Below are 17,997 nucleotides of genomic sequence, written 5' to 3' on the forward strand. Positions count from 1 at the left end.
AACTATCGCAGTCAGGAAATAACGTATGGACGTGGGGGGAGGTTGCCCAAGAGTTAATTAACTATGGAAGAAAATATGGGCCGGTGATTTCTTCCTCCATTAAATTTGAGCCAAGGGCAGTAATACTTGCAGCAGTCAGCCTTGCCCCCAGGCCACCCAGCCCACAGCTCAGTGGGACTGGAAGGGTTTCATTGTGTGTAAAAACAGGTAGGCAAAATATTGATCATAAACGTAATTGTCTCTGGATACTGGGCTGGCAAAAGGGTGTTCCACGAGATTTGATGAATGGATTACCCACTGTCAGGTTAGAGAAATTAGTTAACTGGTGGCCAGAACAAAAGCTCAAGAATCTTGAGGAAAGAAACCCCCTTGTCCTAGGGCCTCTCCCAGGGAACCTGAATGGCTATCCAAGCCATTAGAAAACTGATGTCTTCGCCCTTCCCAACTGAGTGGGGTGGGGGCAGTGAAGGGTGGATGCATTAGAAAGCTCACAACAAAGGGAAACCAGATCCTTGATTTAACACCTTCTGTCCAAAGGCCTCACCACTCTTGCCCAGTTATCCCTGTGAATCATGATTCAGTGGCTGATAAGCTAGGGAAACCTAAGATTAGTGCCAAGCCTGGGCTACAGCCCTGGAGAGCAGCCCATGTGGGCCAGGAGGGCTGGGGGAGCTGCTGCCACTGGGGACACATGTGGTGCAGTCTGCAATTGAAGGATGGGCCCTGTGGCAAAAACCCATGCAGGAAAAGTTCAGGAATGTTGGTGTCCCATGGGAAGGACCTCATGCTGGAGCAGAAGCAGAATGACAATGGAGGAGTGGCAGAGAAGAAGCATTATTAACTGACTGCAGCCCCCAATCCCCTGTGCCTCGTGGGAGAAGGAAATAGAATATGGTGGAATGTGAAAAAGTTTTTAGTATGCTTTCAGTTTATCACTGTTCTTGTCTGTCAGTAATAGGCAATAAGTTATATGAATCTCCCTATGCTGAATTAGCCCATGACAGTAAGTAGTGAATTATATCCCCAGCCTTATCTCAACATTTGAGCTCTCTTCTATCACATTTTCTCCGTCCACTCCTTTGAGGAGGAGAGTCAGAAAGCACTATGATGAAGTTTATCTAGACACCACTGCAAAGCTAACAGAAGTAGTGCATCCTCAGCCTGATGCAACCCACAGTTGCAGTTTGTCCTTCTCGTTCCCATAATATAAAAAGGATGTTAAGGTACTTCAAAGTGTCCAGGGACAACAAAGCCAGTAACAGGCTATGAGAAGAGGCTAAGGGCTGTCCAATTTCCAGAAAAGGAAGCCAAGAGGCAATCTTACTGCTCCCTGCAGCTCCCAGAGGAATGGAAACAGAGGAAAATGCTGAGTTTTAATCACTGGAAACCAATGGCAGGACATGGGAATGACACAAAATTGCACTAGAGGAGGTTCAGACTGGATATTTAGAAAGAAGTCTTTGCTAAAAGGGTGGCCAAAGGCTGCTACGGGCTTCTTAGCTTCAGTTGTTGTCCCACACATTTCAATGTTCAGAAGGTATTTGGATAATGCCATCAATAAAATGCTTTAACTTTTGTTTAGCCTTGAGGTGGTCAAACAGATGGTCGTGATGGTCTTTGTAGCTCCCATCCAACAAAACTATTCTATTCTATTCCATTCCATTCTATTCAAATTTCCTATCATTCACAAAATCATTTATTCTCAAAAATTGAAAAATGGATTATGCAAACTGCCAATAGTACATAGTCTTTTTTTCTCTTGAAGTGAAACTTTTTAGTGAAAGATCAAAGACCAAAGTAAGATTCCTATTAAAAAAAAGAAAGCAATAAAACTTTACTAAATTCAAAGTCTGTCTCTTGACATACAAATTTTATATTGTGATGGATGACAACAATGAAATTATATGTAACACCATTGTCATGATTTTCCTTCCCCATCTTTTGGGGCATGGTCCCTCCATCCCATTAGTCTCGAAACTGGGCCAAGACAAACCAAACCCATCGACAACCATGCAGGATGTATGTTTTCATAGCATTTTGCTGTTTAGGACATAAGTAGAACTCACCTAAAGTTATGTTAAAATTAGTGGAACTTTCATTTCGCCTGTGTTCCCTACTGGGCTTATTGAATGTAATGGAAGTAATTGTATGTGGATAACATTATATTGGGTTCATGTGGTGAGACCCTGCCAGTGGAGTGAGACCTGCAGGGGAGTGAGAGGTCTGCAGGGGTGACCCCTGTAAGAAGAGACCAGGGTCTATCCCATGTTGGATGAAGAGTGTTCTAGCCTGCTCCAAGAGGGACTTACCACTGGACAGAGTTGAGCCCATCAGAGCCCACTCAAATGGCATTTCTGTGATAGCATATCTAAGAAGGGGTACAAAATGTTATATGGCTGCAGCTGAGAAAACTGTGAAAAAGTAGAGAGAAACAGCCCTGCAGACACGAAGGCCAGTGAAGAAGGAGGGGAAGATATGCTCTACATACTGGAGGAGAGAATCCTCTGCAGCCAATGAAGGACACCATAGTTTAATTCACTTCCCACTTGCATTCCATGGAACAAACCTCCACACTGAAGCCTGTGAAGAATTCCATGCTGTACCAAGTGTAAATACTCCAAAGGAAGCTGCAGCCCACAGACTGCCAATGCAGAAGCAGGCTCCTGGCCATCTCTTGGAAAAGACCAATGCTAGAGCAGCTCTTGAGTAATAGCAGCCTTCAGGAACTGCTCAAGCAGTCAAATCTGGAGCAGTTCCTGAAGGACTGCGTGCTATGAAAGGGTCCTTACACTGGAACAAGGAAGAGAATGAGGAAAAAGGAACAGCAGAGACAAAGTACTATAGGCTGACTGCAATTCTCATTCATCTGTGCCTCTAGGGAGAGGGAGGTGCAAAAGTTGAAGAAGAGTGAACTCGAGCCTTAGAACAAAATCAGGGTAGAAGGGATGGAGATTTAAATGTGTTTTTAGCTTTTGCTTGTTTCTTTCTTGCCCCCTACTCTACCCCATTTATCTGATAATAAATCAAATATATCTTCCAAAAAAAAAGTTTGTTTTGCTGTCATGGTTCTATTTTTTTTTTTTGTTTTTTGGGTTTCAGTATTCCACATCAAAACATCATGTAGTGTATGGGGCATTAAAGTGTTAATGCCCCAATTCCAGGTACCTATTCCTGTACATTACAGAAGTCACAGGATCTGGCCCTTCCAGGTTGGGGGGGTACTCTCTTATTGCCTTGCAGTGGGTGCTGAAGGGTGCTTTCCTAGCCATTCCAAGCTTTTCAGTTTTGACTTGGTCCCGGGAACTCTCTCTCTCATCTTGTCTGATTTATTAATCTCAATTTCAATTAAATTGTATTATATTGTGTTATCTTGTATTCCAGTATTATAGTAAAATAAGTTTTCCTCCATAGATTGTTGCCACTGTTCTTTTCCTCCCTTCCTTCCTTCCCATTTTGTGGGACTGGGATGAGGGGGGAGGGCAGAGGCCTTTTGCCCTCTGTCACGGACGTAGATTCATCTAGTCAATTCCGTGACATTTGCCCATTACAGTAACCAGTGAGGGATCTCCATCTCTCCCATGTCTCAAATTATGGGTTTATTTCATGGTATTTTTTCACCTGTTCTGCTAAGGAGAAAGAGTAAAAGAGCAGTGTGGTACACCCAGTAGCCACCCAAGAATAACCCACCACATCCCTCTTCCCATTGGGCAGACCTTCTTGAGAAATTCTGTGACAAAAACATCCTTTCTTTCTGAAATTAAAAATATAGGCAGTAATATTCTGCAAAAAATATTCTACAAGTAAAATAAGATTCACAGAGTTTGCAGTCAGGATTGGGAACACTAATCTGATCCCCTGTTTACCATCGACTTCCATGACTATTTTTTACATCAAATTTTTCAGTAAAATGTTAACCTGGACTTAAAGACAGCTTGCAACAGAGAACTTACCACAGCCTTTATTAGTTCTCCCATTGTTACTCTTACTAAAAAAAAGGTCATTTGTTTCTAGTCTCAAACAGTGTGAATTCACATTTTAGCATTCTGCTTTACATTAATTTGCTGCAATGAAGTTTTTTTCCTGGATCATGATTTTTAATTGATAAACATTGCCTAAGAAATACACTTGTCCACTATTCAGTTAAGCTTAAAGTGCATGTTTTCTATTCATTCTCTTGTTTTTTTCAAAATGTTCTCCAGTTTATCTTTATCCTCTTTGTTTTTGAACAGAAGTGTATCAGAAGTGGTACACATTCTTTCAAGTAAGATTAGTAGAAATGTTAGATAAGTACAATTTCTCTATTCTGCTGTACTTTCTGTTCTGACAGTAGAATTTGCACTAGGAATAAATGTTTGGTTAATTATTTTTGAACCTCTATGTTTTTTGGAGTTGCAAAACTCATAACGTACATCTTTCTTCTGTAAGCACAGCTGCTATGATTGTGTACAAGCCTATGATTCTTCAGTGGGTCATATTACACAAAAAAAAGGACTCTAAAAATAGAATTTCAAGAAATGCCAAATCAGATATCTTACAGAAGTTTATTGCATTGTTATCAACACCTAATCAAGCAAATTTATAATTTCACTGAAAGATCTGTAAGTTAATTTCAGATAACTTGATTTCCATAAGCCAACTACTTTATCAAATTTCAATTGCTTCTTATCGAACCTATTTCAGATCTCCCATTATTCTGTTTCAGATGATTGTCAAGTTGATAGGCTTATAATTTCTTGAATCATTCTGATGGCTCTTTGAAAAAAAAGTGATACTATACTGGCTTTTTGCAATTTTTGAAGCTTTTTGGTTGTTCCAAGACTTTCTTAAAATCAGCTTTAACACTTAGAGACTAGCTCTGGAGGGTTTCTTTGTAAAAAATCAAGATGTAAATATAATTTCTCCTATTTGCATGTATAAAAGTTTAAGATTATTTAAATTCTCCCATTTGAGACTAAATTCTCCAAGTCCCAAGTTTTTTTAGATTAAAAAGTATAATTTTATTAGACAAAAATTATGTAGATGTAGATTCCTACAGTATATACATTTACAGTTATATATAAACTATTATATTATTAAATAGCAAGTAACATAACTTTTTATACCAGCAAACGCATTCTTACACAGCTTAGAAACTTCCCATCAATGTCCACAAAATCCTGTATTTTGAAACTAATAGTGGAATATCTTTATAATCAGTTTTACAGAAGGTACTTGTTCACACTGTTTAGTCTTTAAAATCTTATTACCTACAATGCTATAAGACTGTTTTACAAAGAAGTTTCGGCCACATTAGTACTAGAATATGTGAACAGGGAAAAGTCTTGAAAAAGCAGCAGAATGGATCTACAGGATCTATTTGGAAAATAAAGCAAATAAATATTGTTATATATAAACGTGTTTTAAATATTGCAAACAATTGAATGAGTAATTTGGTCTTAAGAGTACAACAAATCCTCCTATATATCCACCTAAATATTTCTCTTTTATGAATCAGATTGTTCTCTACCTTGATTTATGTTTCACTATTTCAACTACAATGTACAGCATCTTTATCCTGAGGACAACTAAACTCACATATACTTTCATTAGGAAAATTTAGGGCTTGTTATGGTGGACATAAAAATGCATGTGTGCGTTTAGAAGGATGAAACAGAATCTTATGATGGCTCTTCCATTTTTTGCTTTCTCTGTAGTTTCTAGGAGCAGTAGTGGCAAATAATTAAAAAAAAAATCCATGTTGGTTTTGAAGTGCTTCAGGCAGTCTAATTTTTCAGTTAGACAAAAATAGAATTATTCTGATATCCCCTAGTGATTTAGAGATTATTGATCTTCAGAGCTGAAGACTGAATAATACTTTTGTAGTGTAGGAAGGAGCAGAATCTGTGGAAAGAAAAAAATATATATCTCAAACTTTAGCTATTTAATAAGCATAAATAAATAGAGCCCTTAGCTAGAAATTGCAAAGTTTGGTTTTGTTTCAAAAATATTCTAAAAAAGACATTTGTGAAGTTTTCATATGAAGAAATTCACTTGATCTATATTATACAGCAGCTACTGCTTTTACAATATGCTTTTCACAAGCTGGCATTTTTTTCCACTGCAGGCATTGACACAATTTATATCAAAAGAGCTCAGAATCCATGCGTGAATCTCAAACTAAATAGTGTCAGTAAAAACGGATAGAGATAAGTTTAGTCTGGAAAGGCAGGAATGTCTCCCATTGTCCCAGTGTCTCTGTTTTGGTCCAAAGATTTACAAAAGTCATCCATGCCGAAAAAGATTTGTTCAGATAAATCCCATTGCATTTCTTTACATTTATATTTTACCAAGACCACTATATAGACCACTTAACCATAAAATCATCGAATCTTAGAATGGTTTAGGTTGGAAGAGACCATTAAGATCACCTTGCTTGCTACACCCAGGGACACCTCCCTCTAGAACAGATTGATCAAAGGCCCATCCAGCCTGGTCTTCAGTGCTTCCAGGGAGGGGACATCCACAACGTCACTCAACAACCTATTCCCAGGTAATCCATTCTTGCTTCCACTCCCCATAGACTTTTTTTTTTTGCACTTAAGTAAGTGACAAAATACAAAGAATGAAAAGATCCCATAGTATTCTTTTCAAAAATAATTGTTTCAGAAATAATTGTATACATACAATCTCAAAGAGACTTGAACAGCCTCTATGTGTATTTTGGCTCACAGAAAATATTTCCTTTGTTTCTTAAAATACTTCACTAAAAACACTCAAGAGACTGACAGTTATTTCACAATATCAAAATAAAGTAATAAGTAAACTCTCAGGAACTGTATAATTAAAATATATATATGTGGGTTTATTACATCCGTGTTACACTGGTTAAGTAAATAATACTTTTATACGACTGCAGAAAGAATGGTCTAAAAGAAAAGAACATTTATATATAGTTTATACATTTTACACTTCTCCCTCAGGAGAAGAAGCACTTTGCAGAAACTCAAAATCACTGATGCTAATTCCAAGACATGTAACTAAATCTGGAGAATAAAAACAATCACTGCATATATTAGCAGTGAAATAAGGCTAATGTGAATGTACAGACACATCATTAGGTTTCTACACATCTGTTCAATTCCAAGTGAGCTGAATGTTTAAAAAATTTTTTTGAAATTTTCACTTTTAGTCTTATTTAATACCACAATTGACAGTTTCTGTCTAACAGTGTATTGCTTGTACTCTTAAAAAATAATGTTCTGTTTGCATTGTAATGTGTATGTTTGCATTTATATTCCAAGACAGTTACCATAAGTTACCACTTACCTCTTTCCTTTAAGTCTTCAATATAGGCTTTCATAAACTCTTTTTCAAATTGCTCTCGTTCACGTTCACTTTCTATAATTTCTTCAGTGTCTTCACATACAATAGTTTCAATTGGGCTGTCCTTGAGACTTATAAATCTGAAGAGAGAAATTAAAGTAAGAATATACGCCCAAGTTCCTGAGCATTATAGGGCAATATGAATGTAATTTTGGAAGCTGCTACTAAAGCCAAAAGGGGAAATACGAGGAATATTTTACTCAACTTGTTTTTTAAAAAAGACAAAAATACTTTCTAAAGATAAATCATTCCAACTAATTATACTGCTTGTCAATATCTCATTAACTGCTCTGTCTCCATCTGAACATCACCTGCAGAAATACAGATTCACTCTAAATTCAGACAAAACAACCTTAATTTTATCTTGAATTTAGCAATAAAATTCTGTTTCATACAAAAAGGTGCATAAAATAATACATTTATATGGCACTACTTACCCTTCTAAGTAGCTGTATTTTATTTCCAAAAGCATACTTCCTATTTCTCTTACTTTTACTTACTTTAAACCTGTGGTAGACTCACACACAGCTGTGGGTATCTCAACCAGATCATCACCACTGACGACTAGCAAACTGAGTTTTGACATGTTAACCAAAGCTCGTGGAAGATAAGTTAACTTGTTTTTCTGTAGGAGAAGTGTCTGCAGTTGATCTAATCTATAAAATTATAAAGACAAAGATAACATTAAATATTTATTTGAGAAATTTATTTAAATGGAATCATTTATCTATCTAAAATGGTAGTACATACTTAATCTTGTGTTGCAAAAAAAAATCAATAACGATAACTCACATCATCTATGTGATGAATGAATGTAAAAATTACTTGTAACACACTTTTCCCAAACATTGTCTCCAAATTTAGTGTAAATTTCCATCAAGGGCTCAACAGTATAGATATTAATAGCATGTCTCTGATGAGCACTCAAAACAAATATTACAAAAATTATTGTACTTCCATACAGAAGTGTCGACAGAACATGATATAAATTCTTATCTTGAATATCAAAGAACAAATGAACAATATGGGCCATCAGCTCACAGCTTTGCCTGCATGCTGGCTTCTATGAATTAGATATGTATGTGCTAGGCAGTATATTCCCAACTACTGTTTTTCACTAGTGATTAGTACTGTGGGGAGCAAAAGAAAGACCAGCCTGATTATATGGTTCTCACATGTTGCCCCACTGAAATCAATGTTATGACAGTGTTTTGTGGAAAAATGTGTTAGAATTCTTCTGCTTTATTTGCTGCTGGGGAACTTTTCCAAATAGAACAGTAATTTATAGCTCTGCACTTATTCCTCAGACTAAATAGAAGACAAAAAGGACAGCAAACTGATGAAGTCAGTTTGTTTCAAGTGACCAGAAGGGTTCATGCTCAAAAGAGAGTTTTAAGCTAATGCTGATGAGGTCTGTGTGGTTTCTCTGAATTCAGGGAAGGTATTAAGTAAAAGTTCAGTATACTGCCAACTCATCTTTTTTAATCACAGATGACATGGTAATTTTTGACAATCTTTGACAATGCAGCATTGAAATGAAGACACTGAATGAGAATATATATTTACACTAAATGGGTAAAGAATCCCAAAAATTCTCTAGTCTTTAGAATTTGTCTTCGTTGCCTGATCCTAAGAGATCTAAAAATTCAGAAACCAAAATCAGATAATAAAAAAGAATTTTATGATGTCTAGGTGCGGTGCTTTACTACTGACGTTTACAATTCAATTCTAAATGGTAAACAAAAGGAATATTTTAGAGATGAATACATATAGGTTGCAAGTTATAAAGAAAATAATTACTGATAAATCAAATTGGTATCCCTCAACAAAATAAAAATATTGTCTTACAAGCACTTTTGAATTAATCAAATCTCTGCTCATATTCCTGGGAGTTTTGAGGAAACAGCTCTACATTATTGTAGCTAGAGTATTCTACTGTATTTGAATTACTAATACACTCTGACACTTCAGCCTTTCCATCACAGAAATATGTTTATGTAGTGTCCCAGCAAAGTCTTTTTACCCAGCCACATAGTTTCTGTGAATGAGAAAGATGCATGATTTTTCTATGAAGTCTCTTCTTCCTCAGGAATCCTTCCCCTTCCCCTTCCCTTTCCCTTTCCCCTTCCCTTTCCCTTTCCCCTTCCCCTTCCCCTTCCCCTTCCCCTTCCCCTTCCCCTTCCCCTTCCCCTTCCCCTTCCCCTTCCCCTTCCCCTTCCCCTTCCCCTTCCCCTTCCCCTTCCCCTTCCCCTTCCCCTTCCCCTTCCCTTCCTTTCCCTTCCCTTCCCTTCCCTTCCCTTCCCTTCCCTTCCCTTCCCTTCCCTTCCCTTCCCTTCCCTTCCCTTCCCTTCCCTTCCCTTCCCTTCCCTTCCCTTCCCTTCCCTTCCCTTCCCTTCCCTTCCCTTCCCTTCCCTTCCCTTCCCTTCCCTTCCCTTCCCTTCCCTTCCCTTCCCTTCCCTTCCCTTCCCTTCCCTTGTATTCTCCCCTCCCCCCTTTCCCTTTCCCTTTCCCTTTCCCTTTCCCTTTCCCTTTCCCTTTCCCTTTCCCTTTCCCTTTCCCTTTCCCTTTCCCTTTCCCTTTCCCTTTCCCTTTCCCTTTCCCTTTCCCTTTCCCTTTCCCTTTCCCTTTCCCTTTCCCTTTCCCTTTCCCTTTCCCTTTCCCTTTCCCTTTCCCTTTCCCTTTCCCTTTCCCTTTCCCTTTCCCTTTTCCTTTTCCTTTTCCTTTTCCTTTTCCTTTTCCTTTTCCTTTTCCTTTTCTTTTCCTTTTCTTTTCCTTTTCTTTTCCTTTTCCTTTTCCTTTTTTTTTTTTTTTTTTTTTTTTTAAGAAAATTTTGTTAATATTTTGGTAAAGTTTCCTAAACCAGGTTACAAATGGATTTCAGAGTAAATAAATGGGCCTGGGGATAAAAAAAAAGAAATGCCTTATCTGCCTAGCAATTTCCATTTAAGGGATCAGGATTGCATTTTTTAGAAACGATTTTGGAATACTGTTGACAACTCCCTGTGTTAAGTCCCATTTGCTGGAACTGCAACACACATACAACCCATAAACTTCCCAAAAACATTGTGTGAATATGATCATAAATTATCATAACTGTGGCAGAGAATGCAATTTGTTAACTGAAGAGTAGAGGAACTGACTGTGCAATATATCAGTGAGCTAGGAAATGTAGTTTATGTTCTCTGACCCAATCCACAAATAAAAATAGCAAAGCAAAAGTGCAAAACTATCTAATGCAATGTGAACTTTTTCATGTGATTTTTTATTAATTGTATCCTTTGGAAGTTTGTTACTTTCAAGATTTTCTTTGTAGTTCACAAGCCTATCCATGAATTAAAACACAAACTACCTGTCTATGTCTTCTGGGAGATCTCTCAGGTTGTTGCTGCTAATGTCCAACCACTGCAAATTAGACATCCGAAGTACACAAACTGGAATAGAATGGAACTTGTTCGCTGACACATCCACAACTGTAACTTGCTTCAGGTTACTTAGCTAGAAAGAAATTTTGCTTTATTTTAGTTACATTTTGCAAATACATGAAAATATTCCAATCTTCAAACACCCTTTGTTTTCTCAATGTGATTAAAAAAAAAATTCACTTAACCTTTTAACAGCCTTTCATTTTAGTCATCAGTATATTAAAAAAACTGTTTCAGGAATATCTACCTCAAAATCTGTTCATCCAATTTTTAACATTATCATTTTACTGAATGAAATTTCCTTTTTTAAAGATACAAATAATTTCAGTCATCAACAAAAAAACAAAAAATGCCTTGAATTCTACCTAGGCAACATACGAAGTAAGTTCCAAAATGAAAAACTGCAGTGTTGACAACTAATAGATGCAAGGTTACCATTCCCAAAACCAGAGGTTTTACAATTCCCATTTAAAAAAATACATTGATTTCCCTCCTTTATGCACAAAGAATGTATTACAAGGGAGTCTTTAAAAATTTCCAATTAAAGATAAGTGAAAATTCTGTCCAATATTTCCCAAAGACCTTCCATATTCCAAACTAGATACATACGAATGTGTACTAGAGCTTTTAACGGAATGTTTCTGTAAGGAATTACATGTTTATTTGAGTTATAAATATTAGCATAATGAAGGTACCTACAAATGTACTATATAATTTTTAAAGAAATAAAAGTTTTAAATAAAGTTTTCTGTTGCCAACCTTCTCGTAATCCTGCCTGGTCAGCAGCACCACATCAGCGCCCCTACATCTGCACCCCACACAGTGCAGGGACACAAGAGACTCACGCATTGAGTGTAGCTCAAGTGCCAATTTATTGCTGCGCAACAACTGCTTATATACCATGACACGCGACTGCCCCGTGAACCCATGACCCATTGAGCACCATCCAGAACCACCCCCTATATCTACCACCCACCGTAGCCCGAGTACCACCCACACTGAGTACCACCTACATATTCATCCTCTCTATGCTATGCTACCTACTTTCTACTATTATTTTCCTTAGTCATTAGGACAAGAATAGCGTGTAGAGGCACAGATATACTGTATCCGCTGAAAAGATTAGTCCTTGTCTATGGGTGTCATTGTGAAGAATTGTAACACTAATTATATTAATAACATAATCATTATAACTCAATCAAGGCCTCGATTGACAATACTCTAAATGTGAGAAAAACAAACATAGCATAATGACAAGAAATACTGTTAACCTACTAAAAAGAACAAACACATGTTTGGTCTGCAGCCCAACTTTCTGCAACCTGGAAATAAATCCCTGAAGGTCCTGTTCTGTCTTAATCTCTAACTGGTTAGAAAGAGGTCTTCAACTTTCATATATTCTGACATATTGACTTTGAAAAGTCACTAGATTTGTACAACAAATGCTTTTAGAGTGCTCATTATGCCTTTGGGCTAATAGAGAATCAATAGTCAGACAACGTTTGCATGCCAGATAGAACTAGGGGCATTGTTACTTACTGACCCTCAAGAAACAACAACCTGCAGAAAAAGAGAGAGAAAGAACATGGTGGTGGTGAATGCGATAGGCAGTGCCAGCAGGGCATCCCCTGCTTCAAGGTGCACTTTCCTCTCCCACCCATCACAGATTCTCTCTTGTTTTATTCTTTTCAGGGTCTGAAGGGTATTTTCCATTTGTACAAGGCATCCACATGGCCAGTGCGTGATACAGAGCCCAAGTGGAACACCTGCTTGCAAAACATAATAAACTATCAAGGTTAGCTTTCTTAGCGTGCGTCTTTGCCTCAGTTACTGCGTGATCATATTTTAAAAATCTTGATTAGTGTGATGAAAGAGAGTTAATCATTCTATAATACAGGGTTATCCTTTCGGCTGGGATTCCTTTCCAGGTTTTGTCTTTGCAAATCAAGAAAAGGCTAATTGATAGGCTGATGGCATCATAACCAAGCATACATCAAAAGAGCTATTCCCGTAGATTACTACAGTAGTAACATTAAATCCTGTTTAATTCACATTCAATCTACTACTAAAATAAAAGAAGCACACAACAACCTAGATAATGCCTAATAACTCTAATTCTTGAGACTATATTGATAACACAGGAAAATCACCCACTATATCATACCACTACTACTGCTGCTATTTGCAATATAACAAGTTACAAAGCAATACCAATAAATTGGGAAGACGTTATTACTCTCTTCCAGTACCTGAAAGGTGCTTACAGTGAGAGTGGGATAGGTCTCTTCTCACTGGTGACAGGTGAAAAGGGGAAATGGCCTCAAGTTGCACCAAGGTAAGTTTAGGTTGGACATTAGGAAACACTTCTTTACAGAAGGGGTGGTTAAACATTGGAATAGGCTCCCCAGGGAGGTCATTGATGTGACCATCCCTGGATGTGTTTAAAAGACGTTCGGATGTGGTGCTCAGAGATATGATTTAGCAGAGGGTTGTTAGAGTTAGGGTACTATGGTTAGGCTGCGGTTGGACTTGATGATCCTTGAGGTCCATTCCAACCTGAGTAATTCTATGATTCTATGATTCTATGATAAGAAGCACACAATCCCAGTCATTATAAAGGCTGGATACTATTTTCTGCCTTGACATAAGGCCGAACGTATCGTGATAGAACCCACGTAGGGTCAGTCCATAATCTTTCTTGTGGTGTGTCTCCTGTATCCCCCCTTTTTGTTTATTAAGAATAGATTTCAATGTTAGATGAGTATGCTCAATGATAGCTTGTCCAGTGGGAGAATGAAGAATGCCTGTAATATGTTTAACCCCCCATTCTTGGAGAAAAGTTAGTGTAGCCTTAGAAGTATATGTAGGTCCGTTATTGTCTTTAACCAAGTTACACACAAGTTGCAGAGACGCAGCAGGAGGTGACAAAAGCGGGGCGGAAAGTGGCAGCATCACAGCGAGCAACGTAGGTAGGGCGTGGGGGGCAGTGGCGGTGCAGCGAACGTCGTGGGTGGGCAGAGGGCGGGGGCACGGCGAGCATCTTGGGCGGAGCCGAAGGCGGGAGCGGTGCGACGAGTGATGGAGCGGAGCTGAAGGCGGGAGGGGGATGTGTGCCGGGGGCGGAGCCGATTGCAGCAGCGACAGGGGAGGGGTTGTGATTTCTCTTCTCCGCTGTCAGGGGTGGGGTCGGAGCCACGGATCGAATCCGGACCAGGGCTGCTTTCTGCACCGAGGGGCAGCGATTGGGGTTGGAGAATAGTTGAAATAAATTCTTCCTTGTCGAATTTGTTTAAGTCCTTCCATTGTTTGGTGCCAAACAGGTAAAAGTTTAGCACCCATTCTGTCTTTAGTAATAGCCGTCTGCACTTGTATAATAGTCACCTCTGCCTGAGTCCTCACCTGTTGCTCCCACACTGTATATTGTGCCGGTGTTAAGACTGCCCTGGCTGTCTGCAGCCAGTCAAACATCAGCGGTCCTCACAATGGTATCTAACAGCAGCTGCATCCCTGATCCCGATATCCCTTCTGACTGAATAGCTGATCTCAACTGCAGCAGAACTTTATAATCTACAGGATTCCATTGACGGGCCCCATCTGGACCCACCAGAACTGGAAACGCCATTGAGGGCAGGGTTCCATCAGGCTCAATGGTCCGCAGCTGACAGCCCATCAATACACAGTCCTTAGCCCTGCTAAGCCACTCCCTTCCAGTTTCTTGCAGGGCATCATTTAAGGCAGCGCCACTGATGTTCAACACCGCCCTATTTGCTGCCCACTCTGCTATTTGAGCAACAGCACTCATTTCTTTTACCGTCTTCTGCATCTTATGCAACAGCCGCTGCACCGCTGTCTGCGCAGTCGCAGCCTCCTCTACGCTCAGTTCCTGTTCTGCCTGCCTGGCCCCTTCTCCTCCAGTCAGAGGCCCTGGTTGCTCTTGCCTCTCCCCTTTCTGCTGCAACTGCGAGCCAGCCGCCTCTGCCCCCACGGCACCCCCTCCAGCATACGGGGGAGGGGCCTTAGGTGCCATCGCTGAAATAGCGATGGGAATAGGCATCGTCCCTGGGACATACGAGAACGCTGGTGTAGCCCCAGTAACCCTCAAATTAGACGCCATAGGAGGCCACACAGGCTCTGCCCAAGGCACATCATCCTCCACTCCCGGCGCGACTCCCCCACAACTCCTTCTAGGTGTATCCACCCCCAAGTCCTCTTTTTGTTCCCCAGCCTCTGATTCCACCCTGTTCTTCTTCTCAACCTCCGTGGCGTCCTCCTCACCCCACATAGCAGGCTCCTTCCCTGACTCCTCTCCTTCCTCCCCAAGCTGACCTAACACCAAGTCCCAAGCCACCTGCCAACACTACACCTCCATTCCTACTTTCACTTCTTCCCACAACTCCTCCGCTGCCTTTTCTAAATTCCCACAGGACAAGCACTCTGTGGGAGTGCTCCCACTACCACAACACTGCCTCCATCAGATCAACGCCATCAGGGCTTTCAACGATAGCAAAACCCCTGCCTGCTTCCGCAGCATCTTCAGCATACTCACTGCCTGCTGCATAGAAGCCATACTGTGAGCTGCTATCCCTTATCCTTGCACGTGCACCTGATCACGTCACAGTCGCCAATTCTTTCCATTTTCTGAATCAGCAACTCACACTATCAGTTTCCATAAAACCATGTAGCTAGGTAACATGAATCATATGTCAGTACTGTTATCCAGCTCTAGAGATGTCAGTTCAGAACAGAGTGCAGCAGAATGTATTAGTCTTTGTCCAAAGAGCCATTTTTAGAACATAGATAATAAATAGGAACATTTGTATATATTTAATAATAATAATAATATAATATGATATTATATTTAATATTAGGAGTATTTGTATACATTGACTTCCAAAGTGAAGGAAATACAAGCAATAGTATAATGAAAAATGAATATATTGCAAGAAAATGCATTTGAGAAGGTTTTTTTGGTTTTTTTGTTTTTTTTTTAAATCAAGTCCTAGTTTGCTACATTTTATTACCAATTTTCTATTTACTGCAATAGTATCAAAGTTACATCTGTTGCATTTAATTTGACCACTGCTATTGAAAATGCTCACATTAGTACTGTGACAGAGCCTGGTTTTTTTTGCCTGTTTTTTAAACACATATTAATACTAGACCTTGCAATTTGGGGAAATCTTTTCAGGGAAAATTATTGAAAATACCATATTAGAAATCACTAGACAGATATTTCATATTTCAGAAACATAATAGAGTTTAAAAGTCTCTCTGAACTGTCTACCACTGCATTAAAATAGCCTTGGTGAGGCGTTTCTCCGGATGTGTCTCACTTCTGATTCAGAACAGGCAAGTACACATTTTATACTGACACTTCACTTCCAAACCTTTTTTCACTTTGAGGACAGACTGCTAGAAATGAGCACACACTCTCTCACTCCTCCACTGAAAATTTTCCAGATACTGACTTTATTTTTCCCCAAAATAAGAAAACTCCTTTTGCAGAAGAGCAGCAGAGTGACCCTTCCAGATATTACCAATAAGAAAATAGAGGAAACACTTGGCACAATTTTCATATTGCATTTACTTTGTAATCTCAACTGATTTTCACAAGTCACAAATCTAAAGCAAATATTTCAAATTTTTCTGCAATCAGAACAAACCGTTCCTCAACAAGAAAAGTCAATCTCTAATCACTGAGACTATTGTAAAATATACTGACATCATGGTTCTTCCAAGTTTCAAATCACTTTGCTGCCATATGCAGTCACCTCATCATGTTAAAACATCCCTGTAGCATTAATCATATGTGGTAAGATGATATTTCTTCAACAGCAGGAACTGTTTTTTTATACTTTCCTAGAAATATACAATTGTGTTAAATATTAAAAGCACCTATATAGCAGAGTTATTATTTTTTATGGTTATTTCTGCCATTTTTCACACAGTTTTGAAAAGAGATTATTTTAATACTTCATTAGATCAAATCTTACATTATTCAGGATCTTGTGCTCCCAAAAAATACACCATCAAAATATAAGGCTGTCTTTTTATGAAGTTTGGTATAGTGTTCCACAGAATTTATGACGCAATGATTTTACTATGTGTCTGCAAGCCAGCAGTACTTGCTCTTCTAGGGCAGTACTTAACAACGTCTGTCCATTTTCCATGATATGATGAAATTTAACAGAGTTTTTATTATGCTCTGAAATGTTCCCAAAAACTACCTATGATATATGAAGCATTGAAAATTATGTCATCTATGTATTACATTTTTTAAATGAAACACCGTGCATTTTATTTGATTTTGAGAACTGACGGATTTTGTACTTCTTACAATATTTCAGTTACAAACAAGCGTGGCTCCCTTATCATTTTTATGTTAGAATTTATTTCTGTTTGATGTTGGCATTTGTTATTTTCCTCTATTATCTCATTTTAAATCAATTAGCATATAAGCTTTATGGAAGTTCACTTTTAAAACATAGCTGTATTTCATAGTCTAACTACCTAGACTACCTACGCCATTAAATGAATGTCTTGCTCCAATTTATAGGAGGGAGAGGAGGTTCTTTTAACATCTGTATACCCAGCATGAGATTAAGAAACAACGGTTCAAATGTTCATCCAACCAATTTATTAGGGAGATGGGGAAAGGGAGGACGGACACCACTATGAATTAGGGTAATGGGGAAGGGAAGGAGGGCAATAGAAAAAAATGGGAAAGAAGAATCAAGGAGTCGTTGTAGGAAACAAGAGGGAGATAGTCACCACCATGGATCCAGCGTGGTTCATAGTTCAGTCATTGATCTTCAGTAGTGGTGGGTCATCCAGCAGTGTTGCAACGGTGACCATGGCGATGATGGCCCTTTTCAATGCTTTCAAAGTGGTGGAGTCAGCTGTCTTTGGAGTGACAGCTCAAATCCAAAGTGGTTGAGTCAGCTCTCCTTGGAGTGGCAGCTTCTGGCTCTGGGATCTCAACAGAAACTCCTTTGTTCCTATCTTCAGGGACTTGCCGGCAGATAAGAGGGAGGAGGGATGCCAATCCGCATCCTGTTTTTCACAGGATACGATGGTATCATTCCCCAATTTTTCCATACCAGCCAGATCTTCTGCCAGTAAACACTCTCTTCTGGAGGCAAGCAGCTCTGGAGGAAGGGCCTTTCAAATGTCCACAAAGTGATGTTGATTGTCACATGGTAGCACCTATCAC

General features: G+C 39.1%; 1 protein-coding gene across 1 annotated transcript in view; it reads right to left on the reverse strand.

Annotated features, from left to right (window-relative positions):
• Positions 1 to 5,830: 5,830 nt before the first annotated feature.
• The window catches only part of LRRC2 (leucine rich repeat containing 2), a gene marked incomplete at its 3' end in the record, with an annotated part of 66,502 nt that continues 54,335 nt past the window's right edge, over positions 5,831 to 17,997 (reverse strand). The window contains exons 5-8 of the mRNA XM_079548549.1: positions 10,712 to 10,857; positions 7,863 to 8,018; positions 7,306 to 7,442; positions 5,831 to 5,880 (exon numbers count right to left, since the gene is read on the reverse strand). Of these exons, the coding sequence (XP_079404675.1) occupies positions 5,831 to 5,880; positions 7,306 to 7,442; positions 7,863 to 8,018; positions 10,712 to 10,857 (489 nt within the window). The remainder of the gene's footprint in view (positions 5,881 to 7,305; positions 7,443 to 7,862; positions 8,019 to 10,711; positions 10,858 to 17,997) is intronic.

The sequence above is a fragment of the Tetrao urogallus genome (assembly GCF_951394365.1).
Source record: "Tetrao urogallus genome assembly, chromosome: Z".
In the NCBI taxonomy this organism is placed as follows: domain Eukaryota; kingdom Metazoa; phylum Chordata; class Aves; order Galliformes; family Phasianidae; genus Tetrao; species Tetrao urogallus.